The 26,105-nt window shown below is 43.8% G+C and overlaps 1 protein-coding gene across 3 annotated transcripts in view; it reads left to right on the top strand.

The window, feature by feature from the left end:
• The window catches only part of LOC107146081 (polycystic kidney disease protein 1-like 1), an 82,951-nt gene that overhangs the window by 35,068 nt on the left and 21,778 nt on the right, over positions 1–26,105 (top strand). For all 3 annotated transcript variants that reach the window (XM_048786581.1, XM_048786584.1, XM_048786582.1), the window contains 11 exons: positions 2,830–3,036; positions 6,658–6,839; positions 9,540–9,761; positions 11,442–11,602; positions 13,943–14,311; positions 14,635–14,694; positions 16,584–16,763; positions 17,828–17,905; positions 20,378–20,520; positions 21,647–21,767; positions 25,236–25,347. In XM_048786581.1, coding sequence (XP_048642538.1) covers positions 2,830–3,036; positions 6,658–6,839; positions 9,540–9,761; positions 11,442–11,602; positions 13,943–14,311; positions 14,635–14,694; positions 16,584–16,763; positions 17,828–17,905; positions 20,378–20,520; positions 21,647–21,767; positions 25,236–25,347 — 1,835 coding nt within the window. The remainder of the gene's footprint in view (positions 1–2,829; positions 3,037–6,657; positions 6,840–9,539; positions 9,762–11,441; positions 11,603–13,942; positions 14,312–14,634; positions 14,695–16,583; positions 16,764–17,827; positions 17,906–20,377; positions 20,521–21,646; positions 21,768–25,235; positions 25,348–26,105) is intronic.

The following is a 26,105-nucleotide window of genomic DNA, read 5'->3' as shown; positions in this document are numbered from 1 at the left end:
ATTTATATTTATATTCAGTATTTTTCTAAGCCTTTTTATATGTGGAGAGTGTCCAGGTTCACATGGGCTATAGCAAATTTATGTGGAGCTTTTTATATGTGTTTGTGAGTGTGTGTGATTATGATAAAATTGGGTTCACTGGTGGGTTATCATGTGATTACTTTCTCTTATTAAGGAATCTTGAGCTGGGCATGATGGCATACACCTGTAATCCCAGCAATTTGGGAGGCTGAGGCAAGAGGATCTCTGTTGAGAGCCACAGTTTAGTCGAATGACACCTGGCATTTTGCTAGAGGGAATAGTTGAAAGGTGACCCTGGTGACCCTAGGGCAGCTCAGGGATTAGGGCGGATCCTGCTGGGAATAGGGCAGCTCTGGGATTAGGGCGGATCCTGCTGCCTCGGGCGCCCGCTACTTTGGATCCTGGTGGAGGGGGTGTATTCCCGGGAAGTGTGTGTAGAGTGCTGGAGAGAGTTGGGGAATAAAGAGTTGGCTGTTTGGACCTACAAGGCTTTGCAGCAGCTCGGTTATTTTGTGCCCAGCCAGACTACGGCAGATCTCAAGTTCAAAGCCAGCCTCAGCAAAAGCAAGGCACTAAGCAATTCAATGAGACCCTGTTTCTAAATTCAATACAATATAGGGCTGGGGATGGCTCATGGTCAAGTGCCCCTGAGTTAAATCCCCAGTACAGGGCTAAGGCTGTAGCTCAGTGGTAGAGTGCTCACCTCCCATGTGGAAGGCACTGGATTCAATCCTCAGCACCACATAAAAATAGAATAAAGGTATTGTGTCCACCTACAACTAAAATAAATTTTAAAAAATCCCTAGTACAAAAAAAAAGCATCTGGATTACATGATTTTAAAGGCAGCATAATGTTAAGTCTTTCACACAAATTATATATCATTAACAGTGTCTTCATTATGAAATATTGGTTATTTCCATTTTCTATCAGTACACATGCCTTGGCAATGATGTTCTGTGCCAACCTCCTTCTGTCTGTCCATGGCATTTCCATAGCAATAATCCCTACATGTCTCAGAGCTGAAAGACAGAGCACCTTCAGAAGGACCATGCTGGAATCTTCCCATGCTCTCACATGTTGGTGTGTAAGGACTTGCTTGTAACTCCATGAGGATTATATGTTTTTAATGTTTGTTATTAATATGTTGAAAATTGGCATCTAAGTATTAAAATTTGCTATAGCCTATGTGAATCTGGACAGTTTTGTGGCAAGTTCTAGAATGACACCATAATTCATAGCAGAAGCAACAAAAAATAATTGAGAATTAATTTAAATAATAACTAAAGCCATTAGGTAATGCTAAAGGTAAAATCCCGTTTATAAGGATCACCAATATTTCTTAAATTCCCATTTCTCGACTCTCTATAAGTTTTTAACCTTTCCAATTTTCATGGAATATTCAGGTAAAAATTATCCTCTTGGGGGAGCCCTTGCACCCAGCATGGACTTCCCATGTCAAGGTCCCCTAGCCTGGATTGCTTCTCCACACTCTGGGAGTAAGGAATAAGGTTAGGCCCACAGTGTCCAGGAAGGGGCAGGCAGGTGGGTGGGGGTGGGGGGTTGCTTGGGAAGGACAGATCTGGCAAGATCCGGAAGGCAAGATCCGGACTATGGATGGATAGTCACTAAGATTCCTCTTGTATTATTGGTGTTTTTAGCTTATAAATGTTACCAAATATGTTTTTATATTTTTATTAACTACTGTTTACATTAAAATTTTTTATTTTAGAAATGTTTAAGCATGAATAAAAGTAGAAAGAATAGTGCAACAAACCCATCACTTTCAAAGACCAGTGAGATCACATCAAAGGCCACCAGAGCCAGTTCAAAGAGAGTCCCCCAGGTCCCAAATATGCTACTGCCAGCATCTAAAAGATGTCCACAATTGAATTAATAATATTAATTTAAAAAAAAATCAATGATGTTAAAAGAGAGAGAGCAGCTTCTCTCTCCCCACGAAACAGGCAGACACACAGCTCACTACTCACCATTAGAAGTAGCCAGTGACCCAGTCTCTTATTCTGAATGTGATAAATAAGATAAAGAATTAGGCATTTATTCTTGCTTTCCCTAATAAACCATAGTTTAAGAAACCTTATAGTTCTAGCAGATGAAAAAAACTTTTTTTTCTCCTCCCCCTGCTTTTTTTTAAAACAAAAGAACGTCTGTGCATCCCCAAACAGTTGCAAAACAATGTGTTTTAGAAATAATAAGAAATATTTGATTATGGACTACGTTTTAAATTGTTTAAAAAATTCCTTCTTAATTGTTAAGGTGAGATACTAGCTTTGTGTCTGAGAAAACACTCTTAGGTTTTAGAGATATATATTGAGTACTTAAAGGTTTAAATGTCATGATTTCTTATAATGACTTTAGAATATTTCAGCAAAGTAAAAAAATATAGAAAACAAATACCTCTCAAAAATGTTGCAAACAATTTTCTTTTTTGTTCTATTGTTTTTCTGAATTTTATATTTTTGACATTCAGAAGTTCAGAATTTTTATGTAATGAAATCTAGTTACTTCTCCTTTTATATTTTCCCCTTAATTTCATGCTTCAAAAGTTCTCTTTTTTTTCCCAGTAGGAATATGTAAGGAAAAAATACTTATTCTTCTTATTTTTCTATTTGTACTTTTTACTTTTCTCTATGAAATAGAGGCAGTATTTGCTCTGGTGCTGTCTCAAGTCCAGCCCTAAATTCCACCCTGTGATTCATAAACAAAATAATTGGGGATTTGAGAGAATGAGTTTCTAGAATTTACTGTGTCATTAGATATGATGGATGTCTTCTCTTGTCAATACTTAGATATGGAGGTCTCAGCCCCTGAGACTGGGAGTCACATTTGAAGCTGCTGTCCTCTGTGACATTTCTCAAGGTCTTTCTTACACCTGGAGCTTTATGGACTCTGATGGGTCCCCGGTCCTCCTCCCTGCTGCCATCAATGTCCACAGACAAACTATCGTTCTCCCAAGCTACACGCTGGCATGCGGGAACTACACTGCCATCGCCAAGGTGAGCTCACTGCCTGGTGCCATTGCCAGTTCATTGAAACCAATGCTTTCCACTCTGTGTTGGAGTAAGAGCTCAGCATTTGTAATCCTAAATCTGTTCTACCAACAAATGGGGGTTGTTAAGAGCGTGGGTAGGATTTTGGAAGAAATGTTCAAGGCTCCCCAAAGAACGTATGTTCAAATGCTAACATAATCAATGAAAAACTCCTTCTAGTTTATTTAACTAAACCTTCCTGTGCACCAGAAGAATATTTGACTTGGCCATGTAGGAGTTAGTCACCCAGAAAAGGCGGGAGGACCACCACCAGAGGGCAGGGCCATGAGAACGATATCCACAGTGACCACCTGGCACTTTGGCCCTCACCCAGTGCTCAGTGTATTTTTGGCTAGAAAAATGGTGAAAATGTGTGGATTAGAAGAAGGAGTCATTGCCATTACAAGAGTGGGCTCCATGAAAGAGGGGTCCTGAAAACAGTTGGTGCACAGGCATAGAAAGTGGGGTATGGGGAGCAGCTTGGCCAGGCATAGTGCGCAATAGCTGTCAGACTGTAGTTAGGTGGGAAGGCCAGACTGAGGAGATGCTCCTTGATACCAGACTGGGAACCCAAAAATCTCTGCAGTAGAGGAATGGTGTTCTTTCACTATGTGGGGTGCATAGTCCTGTTGAGCCTTGGTCCCAGCGCAGGCCACAGACAGCTCACCACAGGGTCCCTGGACACACACACTAGCCTCAAGAGCAATCAAGGAAGGGATCCCACTGGATCTGTGCTGGATGTCATGAACGGAGCCCTCACATGCTTCCTCTTGATCCTGTACTTATCTCAGTGAGAACTAGACACACCATGATTGGCCGAGTGACAGAGGGCCACAGACCACACCGTGAGGAACTCTGTTAGCTACAGGTCATAAGAAAAAACAATGTTTCTGAGCAGGATGCATGTTCTTCTCTAGAAGTATTAACGAGAGAGAATCGGAAACTGATTGAAGGATGGGTTTCTGGGTGAGTGTTCTAAAAGCCAAGTCAAGAAATACTTAGGGGCTGAAACAGGTAATGACGATGGAATAAAGAGCCAAGCAGGATAGATAGGAGCAGTTGATTTGCCATGATAGCTAATTGTGAGAGTTCAAGGGAAAATTCAAAGAGAATCTGTAAGACCTGGTGAGTGGAGCCGAGTAAAGGAAACCAAGTACCTATGAGTGTGCTGGGAAGGGATGCAAAGAGAAATAAGGTCTTTGCCTACTTGGACACATGATGTATTGGGGGAGATAGACGGACCCCAACAAGCTACAGAAGATATGATTCATGTCTAAACAGTGATGGGAAACTCTGAGGGAGGAGCGGCCCTGAACCCTCAGCCACATCTTTGTTGACCAGGATCAACAATTGTCCGAAAATGCCCCCTAATGTGAGTCACATGCATGGGGAGGGGGATGATCATGCTGAAGCAGGTGGGGCTTGTAGGCAGAATGGTGGGAAGGTCTAAAAATGGGCTTCAGTGGGGGGGTCTTCTGAAGATGACCAGAGACCTGGGGTGGATTGTGACTTCAATGTTAAGAGGTTGAGCTTGACATTTCTGGAGAGTATTCAGGCGCCATGTCTGTCAAGACAACAGAATGGAAAGTGGGTGGTAGCTAAGGTGGAGCTGGATACAGCCATCTAGCCAGAGGAGAGCCAGCAGAGGACAGGGAGCACAGCCCCCAATTGGCGGGAGTGCAGATGGAGAGAGCTATGCCAGAAAGCCATATCTTCAGGGGGAGGGAGGAAAGAGGCTCAAAAAGGAGGCAAGGTTTTTGGTATTTCTGTGCAATATAAAAAGCACCATGAGTATTCATGTTATTTCTTTTTCTTAAGCTTAATTTTCAAATACTGGAAATGTTTTAGTAGGTATATTCTAGAAAATGGTATGTGCTCCTGATTCAAGCTGCTTGGTTTATCTCAATTTGTAACCTGTACTGTTCATTGTCACAGACAAGGACAAGAAGATTTTCTGTGCCTGTGGCTAAACATGGGGTATCTTAGGCACTGGCCTTAGTGGAAGCAGATTCTTGGTGGAAGATTGAGGTCAACCTGAAGTAGTCCAGAGGCAGGGTCCTGTGAGGTCACTGAGGGAGCTGTCCTCTAGCAATCTTGGTGCCCTGGTGGAGGCATGAGTGGGTGGGAGGATGCTCCCTAGATGGGCTATGATCAGCCTCCAGAAGATACCTCATACTGCTGTTTATCTACTCTGCAGACCTTAAGTACCAGTGTCATCACCATTCTTTAGGTCTGTTTGTGACCAGGAAATCAGGAGGATTTTGGAAAAATCCTCCTTCCAACCAGGAAATCAGTTGGCAGTGTATCCAAGGGATTCTCTTTCCATCCACCAGCTTCATGAGAGTGGGGGTACAGCAAGGGAGATGGGGTAAAACTGCTAATAAGGCAGGAATTGAAGCCTGGCATGTCCAGCCCAGGGTTCTGACCAACTGGCTTATAAGAACCCTGCTGGCCATGTGAGGGGTCAGGGCTGGGTCCATGCTCTGACATCAACATCTATTGGTACATTTGTTCCTTAGCTATGTCCTTACCCTCCAGCAGCCTCCTGTCCTGCCTCTGCCTTCTAATTGATTGCTTTTCCATCTTTGCTCTTATCTGGATGTTATATTTGTGATCAGACCCTCGGGCTCTGAGCTTCTCCCACCTCTGCACCTTCCAGCACTTCCCACATTGAGCTCACAGGCTTGGAGCCTTCTCAGGGCTTCCTTGGTGCTGGAGGAACTGAGTAAATACAGGTTGGGGATGTAAATCATAGTTTTGATCATGTGGTCATTATGCTATCTCTGGTTATACTCAGGCGCCTGACCAGCAGGGTGCATTTGTAGGAGGAAAATCCAGAAGGGGTGAGCCCAAGAACAGGGAAAAGTACAGCAAGGGTTAGACTATATCTTTTCAAACACTGCTCACAGCTTACCATCAAAATTTTAAAAGAATGTTTTGAATGCCTTATTTATAAATTGTTTTATGTTTTCTAAATTTAGAAGTATTTGTCTGACACAGGCATGGTGGCACATGCCTGTAATTCCAATGGCTAGGGAGGGTAAGGCAGGAGAATCACAAGTTCAAAGCCAGCCTCAACCACTTATTGAGGCCCTAAGCAACTTAGCAAGACCCTGTTTCAAAATAAAAAATAAAAAGGATTGGAGATGTAACTCGGTGGTAAAGCATTCTTGGGTTTAATCCCTAGTACTAAAACAAACAAAAAAAACACTTGTCTGAAATTTCATTTACAGTTCTTAAAGTCCATTACACATTTGGATGAAAGTCAGAAAAATGTTAACAGAAGAGGTTTGAGAATTGTCACAAAATGGCATACATGGAATATTGCTATTTGAGGTTCTATGTTCACAAGCCCAGGCAACTTTGCAGATTAAACCTGACTTGATAGGAAAATGCTCATACTCTCGCCTTCAGCCATGTCTCCAATGGGTGCATTGTAGGTGGTTTATTTTGACAATAGTGACTGGTTTAGCTGAACCCAAGAATGCATATACACACACCCTTATTCCCTTTCTAGTGTCATGTGTAGAGATCCAGCGAGCACCTGCTTTGACCCTGTGTGATACGCCCCTGTTGTTGACCCCTTAGGTTCAGATCCAGGGCAGCGTGGTGCACAGCAACTACTGCGTGGGTGTGGAAGTGCAAAGCAGGGCACCCGTCAGTGTGATCTCGGAGGGCACACACCTCTTCATCCCCAGGGCTACCTCAACCCCCATCATCCTCCAAGGATCCCAGTCCTATGACCCAGACTACCCGGGGGCTGCTCTCAGGTGAGATGGGGAGCTTTGCTCCTCTCAGACTCTGACTCCTTCAAACTCAGGAATGTTGGGAAAAATCATTTGAGAATTCTGTATAACATTTTTAAGAAATGAAAGTCCATCTGCTTTCATAAGCCAAACTGTTTTATTTAGATCAAAATATAAGATAATTTAGAAAAGAGGGGAGAGAAATGTGAATAGCTTTTAAAGGTGGTATTTAAAATATGATTTTGGAAGGTGATGTCTAACCATTACCCTTTCATTAAAATTTCTGGGCGGTGAGAGGCCTTGTGTGGGAGAGGAGAGTGCTACATGTCCCTGTGGGGGTCTCTTGCTATTGGAGGCCCCGACACAGGCCTTGTCCCCATAGCCATCTGCAGCCTGACTTGGGGACCTAATCAGTCTCCTACTTGAGTCTGTCCATGATCCCTGTACATGCATCCTCCCTGGACCCATCCCTGCCCAGTAGCCGCAGACATGCATCCTCAGTAGGGACCACTCCAGGCTATATGTCCCTGCCCCATTTCAGCACCCCCTTTTCTGTGCCTTGAGACCTCTCAGACACAGTTCCTACTTCCTCACATTCAGTCTCCCCATCTCCACTTGAGGAACAATTCTCCCTGCTAAGGGTTTTGGCTGAGTGACTCCTCTTTCTCTCTCTGACTTCTCTCTCACACACACCTCATGTTCCCTCTGTCAAGATCTTGTCAGCCTTACCTGAAACACCAGCTCTACATATCTTCTCTGCTTCATTGTGCTGAACCCCCAGGGCCTTAGCTCATCTTCGAGACAGCCTCTCCTTAGAGCTTCCATGCCTCCATCCTCCCCCTGCAGCCGATTCTCCAAGGCAGAGGATGGATTCTTCTTGAACAAGTCAGGTGCCCTCACTTCACTATTCTAATCTTCCAGAACTCTCTTTTTACTCCAAGTAGAAATCAACATCCTCAGCTGAGGCCGACATGTCCTTTTAGCTCCAGCTGCAACTGCCCCCGACTCCTCCGCAGTTCACTCCTAGCCAGCGTAATCTTCCCTGAGCTCCTGGCAATCAGGTTCCTTCTGTGGCTCTTCTCTCAGTGGTGAGTCTGCCACCACCTCCTTCCTTTGATTCAATGAATGCTCAAGCATCACTTTCCCAGTGAGGCCCATTTAAAATGATGAATCCTGGCTTTCTCTGTTATGGTTTCACTTATGTGGCTATCATCCTGCATTGAGTATGAGCTCCAGAGGGCAGGGCTCTCCCTTAATATATCCCTTGTGCCTGGCACACAGTGCCTACTCTACTACTACTTTATAAATAATTTGTTGTCTTAACCCCTGAGATAACTGCATGTGTTTGCTACACTACAGTTGTGGGATTCAGTGTTCTTTTAATCCAAAAGAGGAGAGAGAGATTACCATCTCCCACCCCACCCCATTCCCCCAACTTCCATATCCTCTTGAGTACCCCACCATTTGAAAATTCCATCTGTGGGGCTGGGGATGTGGCTCAAGCGGTAGCGTGCTCGCCTAGCATGCGTGCGGCCCGGGTTCGATCCTCAGCACCACATACAAACAAAGATGTTATGTCCGCCAAGAAAAACTAAGAAATAAATATTAAGAAATTCTCTCTCTCTCTCCCTCTCTCTCTTAAAAATTAAAAAAAAAAAAAAAGAAAATTCCATCTGTGTACATGCTCCAGGCAAAGAGACAAAGTGCTTATAGCTACCTCTACCCTGGGTCTAAGAGACCAACTGGGTCTTGTTTATCATTGTACCTCTCAGCACCCAGGTTCATGCCTGAAAACAAGAGATCAGTGCATGGCTGCTGAAAAGTGCTGAATTTGCTTCCAGGGAGTGCAGAATAGCCCAGCTGATCCCAGGTTCACTTGCTCTTCCCAGCATGTAAGTCAGAGGATGCTGCCACCCTGTGGGGTGATTAAAGGGCTGTCATAATGCCGCCTCATATGGTTTGGAAACAGGTCTAGAATGTGGTACCTTCACACCATCTAGGGAGAGCCACCTTTAAAGCACAATGATGGCTCAGACTTAAGTAGCACCTGAAGAAACAGCTCTACCGTCAGATTGGTCCTGGACCGTCCAGCCATGCATTTCTAAGCCAGCGATTCTTCTCTGCCAAACTGCTTGTTTAGCTGTCCCTCAGGAATGAGACTGCTCAGGGTTAGGGATGATGCTGGCTGTCTGCTTGCTTGATCTTGATAAAGCAAACACATTTGTCTTGTTGAATATGACAGTTTCATTGCAGGAAGGTGGTGAGATTAGAGCAGAGATATCTAGAGTCATCCATCTGCTTATCCCATCTTTCACCAGCTCTGAAATAGGGCAGTTCTCTGAGGCCTCTGGAAATGCATTTTCTTCCTAAATTTGGGTCAATATGGCATTCCTGTATGTCATGTGAAATTGTCACAAGGATGAGATACGGTGTTGGCAGACTGCTTGAGGGGAGCATGCTGTGTAGTAGATGCATGTTGAGGCAGCAGAAGTGTGAGCAGAGGGAGTCACTGTGTGCAGGAAGGGTGGCAGCAGCTACCAGGCTGGTATGGAAAGTGAAGGTCCCCAGGGATGAAGTTGGGGTTACACATCAGTGAGTCGGAGGAGCTAGTCTGAGAATCCAATGATTGACACCTCACTGATGGAAAAGAACAAGGGGACGTCATCTCTTCCCCATGCCCATGTCCCCTTGACATCAGAGGTTCCATGACTGTCCGTTCAATAGGTATCATTGGACCTGCACTGCTGCCAACTCACCTGGACAGCCCTGCTTTGACAATTCCACTCCACACCAACTGGACCCTGGGGCTCCCACGATTTCCTTCACAGCAAAATGGCTTAACGAATGCTGTGACCAGTTTCTCGTGACACTGATGGTTTCCAGCACTGGCAGGAATTCTTCGAAGGCCGAGGTGTTCCTTTCCATCAGTCTTGCTTTTGCCTTCAGGTACGTGACTTGGAGCTGAGCTGAGCTGAGCTGAGTGGTCCTGGCTGGTGTTGGTAACCAGGAAAGTAATCCATGCATATGGAAGGCAGTTTGGGGTTTAGTCATGTTGGATCATGCTGCTAAAGAGGAGGAAGGCATTGTCAAGAAGGGGCTAGGGACTGATCTCTGGGAAGCTCCTGATAGGCTAAGCATGCCAGCACAGCAGGGATCTCTGGGTAGGGTCTCAGGGGGTTCCCTCTGTTTCAGAATATGCCTCTAAGACAGGAGACTGTCCCAGTTCTTGGGGCTGATGGCAGAGGAGGCAAAGCCATCTGAGTCCCAAGGTAGGCATTTGGGGAGCCCAGTTTAACCCTTCTATACATCTCAGGTTCATCCTAAGAATGAACCCAGTTGTTCCATCTGAGACTATGAGAGGTTGCAGAAGAAAAGAAATGTTATGACCAAAACCCAAAAGCACTGCATCACCCATAGTCCATGTGTAGCTCCCAAACATCAGTACCAGGATCAAGTTGAGTGGCCAGGGTGGGCATGGGCACAGCAGTTCACTGACCTCCCCCTCTGGAAATAAGAGTCATTAGACCTAAGTGAGAAGGAGGTGTTGCCCAGGGCCCACCACTTTGAGATGATACAAAATTTTACTACACCACTCAGAATGGCACAATTTAATCCTTATGAATTAATCCTGGAATTTTCCATTTGCTTCAGTAGCCATAGGTATCTGAAAAGGTAGAAAGTGAAACTGTGGATGGGGGGGGGGAACCACTGTGTACAAGTATACACAGGGATACACAGGCACACAAACACACACATGGACAAGCTGGACATGGTTCCCTGCAAGGAAGCTGTGCGGCCCTTTGTACCATGACACCTCTCATCTCCTGCACAGGGAGCTGTATGTTGAGGCTGTGGTCTGAGAAATGGGGCACAGTGCATGGGGTGTTTGCATGGGAAACACTGCAAACCACTTAGTCTTTATCATTCCTGGACCTTTAGAGGCTCGCCAAGTCCTACAGAAAAGAAAGCTGTTTGACAGGGCCTGACAGTCTCCAGTAACATCTGGAAGAACCCCTGTCCACAAAATGTGCTTTCCAAAGTGCTGGTCAGCAGAGAGACTAGAGAAATTGTCAGGAGGTGGCTGTGGTGGCACTGGGCTGTGTGGAGGGTAGAGTTACATATGGAATTGTGTGTGGTAAGGGGCGGTGGTGGGGTGGGGGTATCCCACCACCATTGGCCCTGCACAGAGAGGAGGTAAAGCCAAGGCAGATGGCAGCATCTTTCTTTGTGAGCTCCTGAGACTAGGTGAGAATCACAAAGGTGCATGGTTTGGTGGGTCTGCATGAGGGTGGTTTTGAAGACTGAGCTGAGGAGATGAGGAGATTACTTAGGCATCGGCTGTTCTTTATAGAGGGCTTGGCCAGAGCCCAAGATGAAGGCCATGGGTCTCAAAAAAGTCACATAGCCTCTCTGAACTGAGCCAGGTTATAGTGTGTTACTGGTCTGTTAGATCAAATCGTGTGTCCAGTATGGCGCAGCTGGTCACATGCCATGTGCTCCATCATACGGACTTGAGTTCCCATGATGAAGAGACAGCTTGGGCAGTTTGGGCATTCCCAGCACGAACGCATGCAGCCAAGGGCCCATACATTTTCCTAAAATATCAAACTGATTTGTATATTTCAGATTCATCCACATCTCCTGGGTCAATTTTAAAGACATCTATGTCAATTGGAATGAAGAACTGTCTCTCCAAGCTGTGTGTGAAGACTGTGGAGAAATACAAAATCTCTCTTATTCCTGGGATCTTTTCTTAGTCAATGCAACAGAAAAGAACAGGATTGAAGGTGAAATGTTTGCTTTATTTTACTGACTGAGGAGAAAGCTAAGGGTTGTCTTGCGTTTGCCAAGAGTTTGGTCTGACCCAGTATGTCTGATTTGCCAGGTTGATGGCTTCTGCTTCCCTAGCACCTCTTGTTTTCACCCTCCAAAAGAAAGGAAGGAATCAACTGCTACTCAGGCACCCTGTGGAAGTGACAGAAGGCTATGCCCAGCATTCACTGAGACAGTTTTATTTTTTTAAAGCCACAGTGAGCTATTGAAAAGGACACATGATGTGACTCACCTTTCAGAGGACTGTGTCCCTATGATATTGTGAAGTATATATTCAGTCTGCATCCCTGGCATATAACTCATCCCTGGCATAATCCCCAAATCCTTGGAATCCTCAAAGTAATAGGGCCTTTTTGTATGCTAATGAGGTGACTGATGACTGGAAGCTCTCAGGTAGCTTCAGGATGAGAGTTGATCTTCAGAAAGACCAAGGTGGGATGGCCAAGTTGGTCACCAAGGGCCAATGATTTAATCAGTCATGCTTGTGTAATGAGGTTGTCATTGGAACCCCTGATTTATAGCTGATTAGTCAGAAGCACAGGTAAAACCATCGGGCTCGCAATTGGCACCCAAAATAGGCACAGTCTTGAGGCTTAACCTGTGAGGTCTGAGGTTACCTCCAGTTACATAGTGTGAGAATTGAACTGAATTGAGGAATACAAGTGGATGTCTTCTTCAGAACTGCTTGCTTTCTTGTTAGTGGGGAGAACTCACACCATTTAGGATCACTGAAGTGATCTGGGTTGTAAGAGTATAGTACGAGAAACTGAGTCTGATTTTTCTACACAGTCTTTCAGACTGTTCTACACAGTCTGCATGGTGAAGGCTGGTTCTGAGCCTCTTTCCTGCACTGCCAGCTGGTGATTATAACCTCCTCTCCAAGATTCACTGAAAGATGGGTACCCTTCTTGTCAGCCCAAAAGACAAGTTGAGGCATGCTGAGTGTGGGAACAAAGAGTTTATGCAAGGCAGAATGAGGATGGCCACCAAGGTAGAGCACACAACTTTAGTTGCCCAGAGTAAGGGCTCATAAAATGATATCCAAGAGACTGGGTTTTATAGGTTAAAACAGAAGAAAGAAGTTGCAATTGATGAGAAAGACACAGCATGTGGATTAATGGTCAGTCACTGATGCCATACCTTCCAAGTAGGAATTGCAGTAAACAGGAAAGGGCTTTTACCTGGGTTATTGATTATCATTGTATTGTTGGGAAATCTGCAGACATGAGATGTGTGCTGGGTCAGAATGACCTAGGAAACTATGGTCTAATGCCCCAGGATTAAAGAATTTTTTAACATCATTCTTGTCACATTTAAGTCCTTTCTCATACTATTCCACAGAGTGGTGATAAGACTAAGTAAAATAATGTGTAAGAACGTGCTGGGTGTTGGGCTGGTTGGCTCGCAGTTTGGGTGGGACACTTAGGTATGAACCAGGATCAAGACTGAGTTCTCATGTGGTGATGACTGTGATCAGGGGGACAGTTCCCATGGCAAACAGAGCAGCTTTGTTTGTGAGCTGGCAGCCAGCTCTTTCAGCACAGCTCCTGCCAAACCCCTATTGGCCTTCTGCCATTTAAAAACAATCTGTTCAATGGGGCAATACAAAGCTTCTGAAAGTAGAACTCTGAGTACAGCTGGCCTCAGTGGCTAAGGGGACATGAAGACATTGAGTGAAGTCATGCCCTGCATTGCAGGAGAGGAATTCCTTAATTCTTTGGGGTATGTTGAATTTTCTGGAATCAAAGCCAGAGGATGTCCAGAGGTTAAATTTCCAGGAAAGGAAACATTGCCCTAGATGGATGAGTCTCAAGATCCTGGCTCCCCCAAAGTCAAAAGCAACAGCATGATTGACAGTTCATTTATATGCCCATGGCTATTTTTTTTCTTTGCTCCTGATTCTTCATCATAAATTTGAACAATGATTTTTGGAATTGTTATATTCTGTCCTTACTGTCAGGTAGGGGAGTGAGGATTAGGAGAAATTCCATGTTCCCCAAATTGTTTCTATAATACATGAAAAACCAATAAAGAGAGTGTGGAGAATCTGGCAGGCTCCCTTTCAGTCTCTATGGATCCTGGGGAAAGCAAATCCCCCCCTACATGTTTGCTGCAATTGGTCTCCAGACTATCTGATGAAAACCACGTTCCATGGGTTTATCTCTCAAGTGCGGGCTTTGAATTCACGTCAGACTTGTTGAAAGCAGAGCAGTCTTACAAAATTTACAGACTTTTAAAAAGCTAATTTTTCCTATTTGGTCCAGAATTTTAACACTGTCATATGTGTGTTTAAGTTCCCTTTTGTAGCACTGTGGGGCTGCTGGGTGCCTCAGCACTCGGAACGACTTTGAAGTCATCAGAGTCAAATCTTCTGACCACTGAGCCAAATATGACAGATCCCAGTGGATCACCCACGCTGTCTTCACGAGAGCCTTCACCCATGATCCATGGTCAGCTTGCCCTTTTAGTCACTAGAAGCACCTCTACAGAGTCCACTGTGGGTGGCCACCAGATTCCTGCTTCTGGTGACAACACAGCCCGGGAGGATCCTTCTGAGGATGAGCCACTGGGCCCAGAGCTGGGGTCCCTTGGTGAAGGAGCCTCAACTGTGAGCCCCTCTGAGAGAAGCTGGTCTCCACCCAGCTCCTCACCTGCCCTTGATGGCAAGTACCTCCATCTCTGCAGGTTGTCCCCCTTATTTGGGCACCAGGGTTATCTTGGGAAGGGTGCATCTGGTGGGTCAGGTTTGAAGTCACATGCACAATGCCCTTGAATCACAGAGTGCTGGATTCACACCCACTATTTGTTATCCATCTCTGCAGGTTGTCCCCCTTATTTGGGCACCAGGGTTATCTTGGGAAGGGTGTATCTGGTGGGTCAGGTTTGAAGTCACATGCACAACGCCCTTGAATCACAGAGTGCTGGATTCACACCCACTATTTGTTAATTGTGGCTTTAAGTGAAACATTGTGATTTTGTCTCATAGATTTTGAAGCCTATTACAGTGATATCCAAGAAGCAATGCCATCTAGAGGAAGACAGAGAGGTAACTGCTTCTATGATTGTTCCGTGTAGGACCTGCATCCTGGCCCACTGTTCTCCATCTCTTCTCCACACCCTTTCTTGAAGGCTAGATTCATGTGCTTCCCCCTTACATCAAGGCCACCTGGAGCTCCCAGAGTCAGAGGGAAAGTTTAAACTCCTCTGCCTGGAACTGGTTGGCCCAAAACTTTGCTTCTAGATTACCTCCTTCTGCACTTCTTGTACTCTGCTCCAAAAATCTCTCAGTAGCCTCAGGCCTGATGATGAGCATTCCAGCTCTCCCAGACCCTGTCAGGGGGGTCCTCTGCCTAAAATGCCTCTCCCACACTCTCCCAAGTTGCCTACTTGCCAAGCATCTTCCCTGAAGATTTGCTCTATTTACCAGTCTCTGAAGCATTTCTCAGTCTGATGATGACCCCCCACCAGCCAAGGATATTTCTTCCTAACCGTTTAATGCAGAGGGCACTGGTCTAATCATCTCTTTGTCAGTCTCTTTTACCCCGAGATCTTCAGAGAAAGCTTCTGTGACTAGCTTCTGCTAGTGTCTCCAGAGCTATTGCAGTGCTCGGCACATTAGCATCCAGTAAGGGTATTATCCAATGATGACCAGAAAATGATTTATTTATCTATCAAGTAAATGGATGACCCATTAGTAGATGATTTATCTGTCAGGAAAATAAACGGATGATGAGTGAACACTTGATTAATCTGTCTAATGAGTAGATGGAGGATTCAAGAATGATTTATCTGTCAGTGAATAGGTGGACAATTTATTTGTTGACAGAACAGATAGATGGATGGTGAGTGAGTGATTTATTTCTGGAGTGAATGGCTGGATGAGTGAGATCATGTGGCCTGGTGTCACTCTGCTTCTGTTCCTGCTGCATGTGGTCATTTCACTGCATAGCAGACAGATTTCTTTCCCCACCGCAAGCCACACTGTCACCTCCAGACAGTCCCTCCAGTGGCTTCCCACCATACACAGGACAGAGGCTGTGGGCTGTGTCCCCTAGCATGACCCCAATCTCATAGGCCACCATCCCACTTTATTGACTCCCTCTGACTGCCCTTGGAAGACCCTCCCCATGGCAATTAATAAACCACACCATAACAGTGTGGTTTTTAACTCAGTATGGAAACTTCCTCCTCCAGATTTCAAAGAGCTTCTTCCATCCTGTGTTCTGAAGCCACTCTAGAGAGGTGCTCCCCACCACTTTTCCACTCCCTGCACTCTCTTTCTCTGCAAATCCTGTTTTATTTTTCTTTATCACACTTATCATTAGCTGATTTGCATTATCTATGTATTTACTTGTTTTTTTTTGTGACTCTTTTGCTATAAATTCCAGATCACAAGGACTCTATTGGTTTAGTTCACTCCATCTCTAGTTCTTAGACCTGGACCTGGTAGACCATAATAAATATTTGTTGAATAAATAAAGTAAGGAACATGTAATTAGGTCACTAATTACATAATAACAAAGTGCATTGCTTGAATATGTTTTTTTTGCTGAAGACATTATTTTAGACATGTGGTATTCAGCAATTGTAGAAATAGTCACTAATGTCAACATTGAGTCATTCGTGCTTTAAGGAGATCATGACTTTTTCTCTTGTTAAATATTTTTATTAGTGAATATAATTATACACAATAATATGGTTCATTGTGACCTCTTCATACCTGCATATAACATAATGTGTTCCATTTAACTCCACAGTATTTCCACTTTTCCTCCCCTCCTTCCTCCCCCGATCCCCTTCCTTTACCCCATTGCACTATCTTTTATTTATTTATTTTACTTGTTGTGTTATAATTATTTATAAAAGTGGGATTAATTGTGCTATATTTATGCATGCATGGAGCATAACATCCATGGACTTGGTTGATCTTCCTAGGGAACTGCACAGGCCTCCCAGGATCAGGACTGAGTACGAGTGCTGAGGAAGAGAGCCCTGGTGAGGGGGACAACCTAGTGGGCCCCTTTCTCCTTGCCGGCAGAGCTGAGCCTGCCCTTGTGATCGACTGGCCCAAGGCCCTGATCAGCAGAGCTGTTTTCCAAGACTACACCTCATCGGGTATGAATGTGCTCTTTGTGTCCTGATTTCCTAGCTGCTTCAGAAAACTCTGGATATCAGCCCTCAAATTCTTATAAAACTTTCCTTTTAGTAGATAAGTATTTGGAGCTGTTCTCCCTCTCCTACTTGTGTCTGTCCACAGCCCAGGGCTCCTTTACCCAGGCTAGAGCTACCTTCTGCTGTACACATGCGTCCCTCATCTACAGACTGACAGGGGGATGCATATCTGCATGCGCCCAAATGCCTTGGTGTCCACCTTGGTGTGGCTTTTCACAGGTTAGACGAGCCACTTGATGAACCATTTACATGGATGGTTCAAAATGAAGCTGCCCCTGCACAGCAGTTGGGTTTTTGTCCAGTTTTCCCCAGCACAGGCATGTGGATTTTTCCCTATCTGTTGGGTGACTGCCTTTTCTAGTAATAGGTATCATTAGGCCACTCCCTAAGCTCTGAATCTCACACCATTCTTCAGTGATTTCCCCCTCACTCTTCCTTAAAACATTTTGGGAAATACCATTGCAAAATTACAATGTTTAAAAACTATCCCTGTTTATATCATCAACCTTGTTTTCTAGGTCTCTCTTGATTCAAAGGTACATGGTGTGGGGGTCAACCTGTGTCTGCTGAGGAACAAACCAGCACAGTAGGACAACAGTTACACCCAGATTGAGAATTTCTCATAACTAACATCCACAAATACTTAAAAATTGCTTTGATATTCCTTAATCATACTTTATAATTTCATAAAATAGCAAAATTGAAAACTGAATATATTGTAAACACATAAAATAAAATCTTACCAGCATTCTCTTGTTTCTTGGGAAACTAGTACTGTTTCTGAGCCAGGATGAAAGATCCAACCTCAGTATTGCTTCTACTGGTCTCCTAGAAATAGGATTTCATCTCTTTAGAGAAGGTAGTAACAATCTAGTGGCATTTCCAAATACAACGTATTTTACTTTCATCCCTGGAGCAAGAGCAGAACTTGATGCCTAGGCTCTGCTTGACCCCTGTCCTGCAGGCCACTGACCTTTGCTTCCTTGTGGCTGCCTTCTCTTCTGTAGGTATCACAGAACCTATTGTGACAATAAAACCATACTCACTGAGCAGTGGAGAGACATATGTTCTACAAGCATCTGTGGGTATGTTACGCTGCCGGTTGGATCTGGTGTGGGGTAACCATAAGTGTTTTGGCTGTATTTTCATCTTTTCTTGGAAAGGACAATCACTTGTTACTCCTGCAGACATTTGCACCAGGGTCCTAACTCCCCTTCTCTCCAGATGTCAGTTCCCTGCTCCTTTATGTTAGAGAACAAGAGCAGGAAGTGGTTGTGTTTCTGTGATTTACTCTTCCTTGAGGAATCAGGCACATGTTTAAAACAGGGTAAAGGATTGCCATTTTCCCCCAATGCTTTTGAGTCCAGGACTCACATATTCTAGGCAAACACACTATATCCCCAGCCCTTTTTATTTTATTTTGAAACAGGCTTCACCCACGTGCGTATTATTTCCCAGTGCCCAACATCCCTTCCCACATATCTATGACTCATTCTGAGATCATACTTGTAGGTAACTTCTTGATATTTTCCTTTTTAACAAGTACAGAGGATTCAACAATATTTATCTAGAGACGATGTCCACATTTTTGCATTCATTAAAACCCACCATGCATTTTCAATCTTGTATCATGCATTAACTCTCACATCACCTGAGGAAAAAACTTGAGGTTCACTTTCTTCTGAAACTTGGTAGATGGGGCAAAGATCCCCACAGATCCTCTGGATTCTTATTACCACTGTGAGCCCCTTCCTGCCCCCAAACTAAGCCAAGTCCCTGCTATTTTTTGAAGAGGGACAATGCCTGCTTTTGTTTAACAATCCCTCTTGTCCTTCTGCTGGGCCTCTTTCTCTTGCTTCTGAAATTTGTCTGAGTGACAAGCTTATAGCCATTCTTTTTGATAGGCCACATATATTATCAGCGCAGGAGACCCCTGGGAGCTTGTCCATGGGCTTGTTCTTGGGCTTATTCAGTGTCCCTGGATGGCAGGGAACAGTGAGCTGGGGGCCCAGATGTCCTGTCTTGTTTCCTTTTCCTCTGCCCCACACTCTCCCTGACAGCTTCCCTCACCTGCTATGCTCTTCCCAACACATTGGGCCACTGTGTGACTCTGTCCTTCCCATCAGAGTAATTTTAGCTGAGATGCCCATTCTTATCCTCAGGTCTTTTTCCTAACCAGTATATAACTTGTACCCTAGGGCTACTTGCTCAAATGCCTTCTTTCATAGAGATTTTCCTGGTCAGCCAGGTGGAATTAGTCACTTTTTCCTCTTGGATTTTACCTGTATTGAAGGAGCTGCCTTAGATAATATAACACATAAACAGTGTTAACACAGCCCTTAGTATGTAGCACAGGTTCTCTAGGTCCCTATTGTGACACTTGATGATGATCATTGGCATCAAGATTTTAGAGTTTGACATGCAAATTTGCATCTTATAATTCATATCAAGAAAAATACATTGAAAGATTAAAAAGTTTATGCATGAGAGGGCTGGTAGCTCAGAGGTAGAGTGCTCCCCTAGCATGTATGAGGCACGGGGTTCGATCATCAGCACCACATAAAAATAAAATAAAGATATTTATTGGGCTGGGGATGTGGCCCAAGCAGTAACGCGCTCGCCTGGGTTCGATCCTCAGCACCACATAAAAATAAAAAATAAAGTTGTTGTGTCCACCGAAAACTGAAAAATAAAATTTAAAAATTCTCTCTCTCTCTTCTCTCTCTCTATAAAAAAAAAAAGATATTTGTCCACCTATATCTAAAAAGCAAATTTTTTTAAAAAAGTTTATGCATGAGAATAGTCATTATAGTGTGACTAATAATAGTAGAATGTGGAAAATAAAATGTTTAATCATTGGGAACTAATAATTATGTATACTGGGATAACTACTCAACAAATCATATATATATACTCACGCACACACACACACACATATATCTTAGCCATTTGGGTCATTATATGATGACATGGAAAATACTTATGATATTAATAGTTAATAAAATGAGAAGATAAAATTGTATCAGTTAATAAATTCAACTTAGATGTCTTTATGTACATGGCTGAGGCTTAAAGAGAATAGGGGAATGGAACAGGTTTGATTTGTGGGGTAATGTGTCTGTCAGTGTCCTCTCCCCCCAGGCTTTGGTCTCTATTGGTGGGTGTTGTGTGGTTTCTGGGTAGAGAATTGGTCTGTCTCATTTACTGTCATTGCCCAGGGTCTGGGAATGTACCTTCCCCACCTAGTAAGCACCCAGTAAATGCTTCTTCTAAAATGCTTCTTCTATGAATGCATGCTTTAAGGCAGTGTTTTCAAACTCCAGCTTTTGTCAGAAACTCCTAAAAGTCTGTTGAACTATAGACTGTTGCGTCTCAGTCTTTGATTCAGCAGGTCTGAGGGGAGGCTCAAGAATCTGCCTTTCAATTCCCAGATGATGCAAATGCTGCTGGTCTGGGGACTCCCTTTGAGAACCACTGCTCTAAGTTTTTTGCTATAAAAACTTCTGTTACTGTTGTTTTCCATCCTGGCTCAAAACTCTATCCCATTTTTCTCTTAGCTTCAAAGCAAGACTTAATAGGTAAAGCCCAGCTGTACTTGACAATCAACCCAGCTCCACAGGACATGGCCTGTCATGTGCAGCCCCACCATGGTCTGGAGGCCCACACCATCTTCAGTGTGTTCTGCATGTCAGGAAAACCGGTAGGTGGCAGCCCCTTTTCTGTACTGAGACCAAAGGTAATAGCAGCTTTTGGAAGTTATGGTGAGCTCTGCATGGCATGCAGTAGGAACTAAGGCCTCTTCTTCCCATCTGTGAAGGACTTGGGCCTGCAGTCAAATGTTGGAAAGTTGCTCAAGCATGAACGGGACCTTCCCTCTCTCTAATGGAAACAAGGTCAGAATGGCCCCCAGTTTTGAAGGAGAGACAGACTTTCTTACTAGGAAACACAGTGGGATACTCAGGGCCTCTACCATATGATCAGAGCAGGAGTCCCCATTACTACTGTGCACACAAGCAGGCGGTGAGTAACTCAGAGGAATCTGACCCTGACCCTGGGGCATGTCTCTAATTTGGATTTTATTTTACTCTCTTGATTTGGGCAATGGAGAAGGTCACTATGGATATTTTTCTTTCTTTTATTTTCTTTTTTTATAGAAAGTTTGTGATGATTAGAGAGGTGTGTGAAGGAACAAATGCTTCATTCTGTGACTGGGTTAGCAAGCTTCCTCTTGAGATTGGGTTGCAGGCTACAACATTGCAATCTTGGTACCATCCTCCCTGTCCTCTTGCTCTATACACTGCCTGTCTCTGCCCTTTTGTTCTGCCTCTGTCACTTCTCAAGAAGCCCACACATGTCCTTAGGAGAGACAAGGCCCAGGTCTTTCCTCAAAGTCTAGTTCCAAAGGCCTCTGCTCCTAACAGAGTGTGTGTCCCATCTCCTTTCTCTGTTGTCACTCATGTTTACATTGTGCCTAGCTACTGCAGGGGGCAGCAGGATCCTCTTCACCTAGAGGAACCCTTGTCAGTCTGATTCATGACTGACAGGACCCTCCAGGCTGGAGAGCTAGCAGACCCTGAGTGAGGAATCTTGTTTTATTCCTGCTTTGGGTCCTTTGGAAGAGAGCTCTGTAGGGAAGAATTGTGCAAGTGGAACCAGGAGAGCTCTGCACATTGTTGTGCATTGTTGTGTAGCCGGAGACCGTGTTTGACTCTCATTTATTCTGTTTCTGGCTGCAGCATATGTCCTTGGGTGCAATGAAGGTTGCAGATGTATATTTATAGATGATGTCATTCAAATGAAGTATCCTATATTTTTTCTCCCCATAGGACTTTCATTATGAATTTAGTTACCAGATAGGAAACACCTCCAAACACACCCTATACTATGGGAGAGACACCCAGTATTATTTTGCATTGCCAGCTGGTGAGCCCTCAGACAATTACAAAGGTACGTAACAGTGTGAGTTGGATCACTAAGCTCCAGACATTTTCTCCTGATTTACAAAAGCTAAAAATTTTTTAAAACTATGTGTGTAGAAATTAAAATTATTTATTCACTTTGATGAGTTTAATGTTTTTTAGTTTAGTTTGATTACCTACCTTTTGGTGCAGGAAGAACATTAGAATAAATATCAGCAAATACACATACACACACCACACATTTTAAATTTTAAATGACATATAATATAGATAATAAAATGCCAAAGAATTTTTATATGAATTAAATAATTAACACCAATCTATCTCTTATTTACTAATGAAATATGGCGTATCTAGTGAATCTTGCATTTAGTATAAGTGAAACCAAATCAAGGTATTCATACCAAAAAAATAATGTGAGATAAAGTATTAAAATAATATAAAGTAATGTTGAGTTAGCAAATTAATTATAGATCCTTTGTTAGTTCACTTCTCACTACTATCACAAATATCTGAGATGAATCAAATTAAAAAGAGGAAAAGTTTATTTGGGCACACAGTTTTGGAGGTTTCAGTCTATAATTCATTGACACCATTGCCTTGTGCCTGTGGCAGCACGGTGTATCATGGCAGGAGCAAGTGATGTGGAGGCTCATTTACTTCAAGTCTGGGTATCAAAGAGGAAGGAGTGCCCTATGAGGGCACACCCCCAATGACAGGAAGACTTTCCTCTAGGCCCCACTTCTTAAAGGTTCTACCACCTCTGAGTAGCACCAAGCAAGGGACTAAGCCTTGAATACATGAACTTTTGTGATGAATTTCATATATAAACTCTAATCCCCAAGCAAAATGAATCCCATAGTGTGGGAAACTTTCTACTCCTATCCCTGACCCTGAAGTCCTGTCCATTTCTAAATCAGCACTTGGGAATGGACCTCACCTGAACATATAAGAGATTCCATCATTTAACACAGTACCTGGGTAGGCACAACCCAGTGTGGTTAAATTAGACTCTTCAGGGTGACTGCTATTTTTTGTTTGTTTGTTTGTTTGTTTTTTAACTTCTGGACAGTTGCTCTGTGCAGGCAAGGTTGAGAGTCACTAATCTAGAAGATTCTTTGAACTGAGTTGATATGACTATTTCAGCCCCAGTTCTGAACTAGGTCATGTCCCTGATGTATTGAAATCTCACCTCTCCTTTGAGTCTAGTGAAAGTACTTTCTCTGTGAAATCTTGCCTGTCACCTCCAATTAAAACACTTGTACTTTCTTCTAGATTCTAGTCAAATTGAGCAAAACTTTCCTGAGCATGGTGCAGTTGTGAGCTTTCTAATCATGTTCCACTTTGTATGTGATGCCTTTGTACTTCCATCTGAGCTTGAGGTTTGGTGAAGTCAAGCAACAAAAGGCTAGCACAGTAGATGTTGACCGAATGGTTGATTTTGACTTTCATGAGCTTGCCCTGATAAATCCTAAAATGCTAAATTGCATTCAACTTCTGTCCTTTGGAAAGTATTCTCATGATGGATGCTCATCCCAAGCTCCCCCAAGTCTCAGTAGAGGATCCGAAGCCAGGGATATATGCTAAGAGCTTGGTCAGAGCAGAATGTGTCCTTCAGGCAAGGAGGCCCAACCTCCATAGGCAACCTTCTTATATGAAGACCTGGCATGTCCCTCCCCTGAGAGCTGCATGTGGGGTATGAGGGGCCTCAGTTCACAAGGCCTGCCACAGACTATAGAGCTAGGCAGATATCCAAACAGAAGAACTTGGAGCAGGGCCTGAGCACCATGTTGACAAATTTTTTAGAATCAGATTTCAGGTCACAGTCCCAAAGTAGTGTCAGGGTTAGTGATGGTACTCAGGTCCTTCACAAGTGTGATTTTGCTTCTAGTGTTCATGATTATCATAATCAATTCCTATGAATATCTGCATTCAATATTAGATACATAATTAGATACAAAATTAGATACATAATGCATACCTTATTATGTTCCATCTTTTGCACAAATTAATATGGCACCTACTAAGTGTGTAAAATTGAACAATCGTACCCAAAGCTTACTTTTTTCTCTCATATTCTGTATCATGATTCGTAGGACCAACATTTTATGCAGTGGGGGATTTATAATATTGGAGCTTTGCCAGGCACTATAGTGCACACTTATAATCCCAGTAGCTCAGGAGGCTGAGACAGAAGGATCACAAGTTCAAAGCCAGCCTCAGCAACTTAGGGAAACCCTAAACACTCAGTGAGACCCTGTCTCTAAATAAAATACACACAAAAAAAGGCTGAGGATATGGTTGAGTGATTAAGTGCCCCCCTGAGTTCAATCCTTGGTACCAAAAGAACCCAAAAAACAAAATTGGAGCTTCTAGGGGCCCATACAATATTTACTGACTCAGAAATATTACTGGGGAAAAGGCAGAACCTAGAATTTTCTTGTAGACAAGCTTTCCAGTGATGCAGGTGTCTGGGACCACATCTTGAGAAGAAATGACCTCTAAAATTAAGTTCCCAAACCCTTAGCATTGGGATTCAAATTGAAGATGTTATGAAGACACCAGGGTGCATAGATCAACACACCATGTATCTTCCTGTATAAGTCACACATCTGCACCTATGACCCTCACCACTTGATAATCACCCATACTCTGAGCTCATCTGCAGGTCTCCTCAGCATACCTGGAGCTGTTACCACATGGAGGGATTCCTAAGACCCAGCAGAGCCATTTCCTGCCACATTCCTATGTCTTCATGCAAACTTCCTTCAGTTAGACTTTGTCTTCACCTTTCTTCTAGACCTGTTAGATCTATACACGTCATTTAGGAACTGATTAAAATATTACCCCAGCCCTTGATGGACCATCAGGGAGACTATATTTCACTCTGTGAGCTCCCCGTGGCCCTGGCATTCACCCTGTTTCAGCACTCCTCACGTTGCTAGTGCACAGGATTACTTGTAGGGCACAGACAATCCTTTTTGGCCATAACCTCCTATCCTGCCACAGGCTCACCTTTTGTGGGTCAAATGAGTGAATGGGGGAGCACGTGAATAAATGAGTCATTCCCTGACACCCACAGCATACAATGGTGCCTTCTGCCTACCAACTCTCCGTGACACCGCTTGTCTTCCCTGTCTGATTGGCACTCAGTGCCTTGTACTGATGCTCAGATTTTTATGTTAGGGTGTGAGATCTTCCCAGAAGTGGAGAACCTGAAGTACCACTCCCATGCCTTGCCTTATTGTAGTAGCCCTTGAAGCAACCGTCATCATTCCATCATATGGATCTGCTCAAAGGAGATTCTATTTGCTGGTTTGTTGGTAACCACAGTGTAAGCACCTTGAGAGGGCAAACAGCCTGCAATTTCCTCTCATCCTGCGCTTTGCCAGGACTAAGCTCATCCACCTGGTGCTGCTCAGTTGCTGTCAGGGTGTGAAGAGGCATCTCTGTAGCCACCTATTCAGGATGACCGTCCTGTCATGTTCTCTCATAGTCATGGTTTCTACTGAGATCACAGACAGCAAAGGCTCCAAGGCACTGGCGTGCTCTGTGGCGGTGACCGTGCTGCCCCGTTTCCATGGGAAAGACTGCCTCAGCGAGGACCTGTGAGTACCACACCACACAGACATCCGAAGCAGTGTCCATATTTCCTCAGGGGGCAGCAGCAAGGCAGAGTGGCAGGAACTGATTTCAGGATGGGCAAAAGGAGAAGTTGGGGTTCTGTCACTATAGTCCTGTTGACTCACCTTTCTGTAGCATCTGTGCCAGTGCTTCAGAACCCATGACACACTTTTTGCTTTCTTTAGAACTGTTTTATGAAGGTATCATTTACCTGTTATATAGTTCACTCACTAAAGGTGTGCGATTCCTTGGTTCTTAGTACTCTTACAGAATTGTACAATCTTCAGCACAATCTAGTTTTAGACAATTTTCACGACCATAAAATGTATTTATTATAATGTGCTCATTAGTTGCCACTCCTGTACCCACACCACTATCTTTAGTTTCCTCCTCCCAGCCCCAGCCCCAGCCCCAAGTAGTCACTAATTTTACATCATGTCTACCAATTTGCCTATTCTTGGAATTTCAATGGGATGATATGAAATGTGATTTTTTTTAAAATTTTTTATTGTGGGTTGTTCAAAACATTACAAATTTCTTGACATATTATATTCCACACTTTGATTCAAGTGGGTTATGAACTCCCACCTTCACCCCATACACAGATTGCAGAATCACATCAGTTACACATCCATTGATTTACATATTGCCATACTAGTGACTGTTGTGCTCCGCTGCCTTTCCCATCCTCCACCCTCCCCCTCCTTTTTTTTTTTTTTTTTTTTTTTTTTTCTTCTTTTTT

This window comes from Marmota marmota, unplaced genomic scaffold, assembly GCF_001458135.2.
Source record: "Marmota marmota marmota unplaced genomic scaffold, marMar, whole genome shotgun sequence".
NCBI classification, from domain to species: Eukaryota; Metazoa; Chordata; class Mammalia; order Rodentia; family Sciuridae; genus Marmota; species Marmota marmota.
Note: the sequence above shows the minus strand (reverse complement) of the source record. Positions and strands in the feature narration are given on the sequence as shown.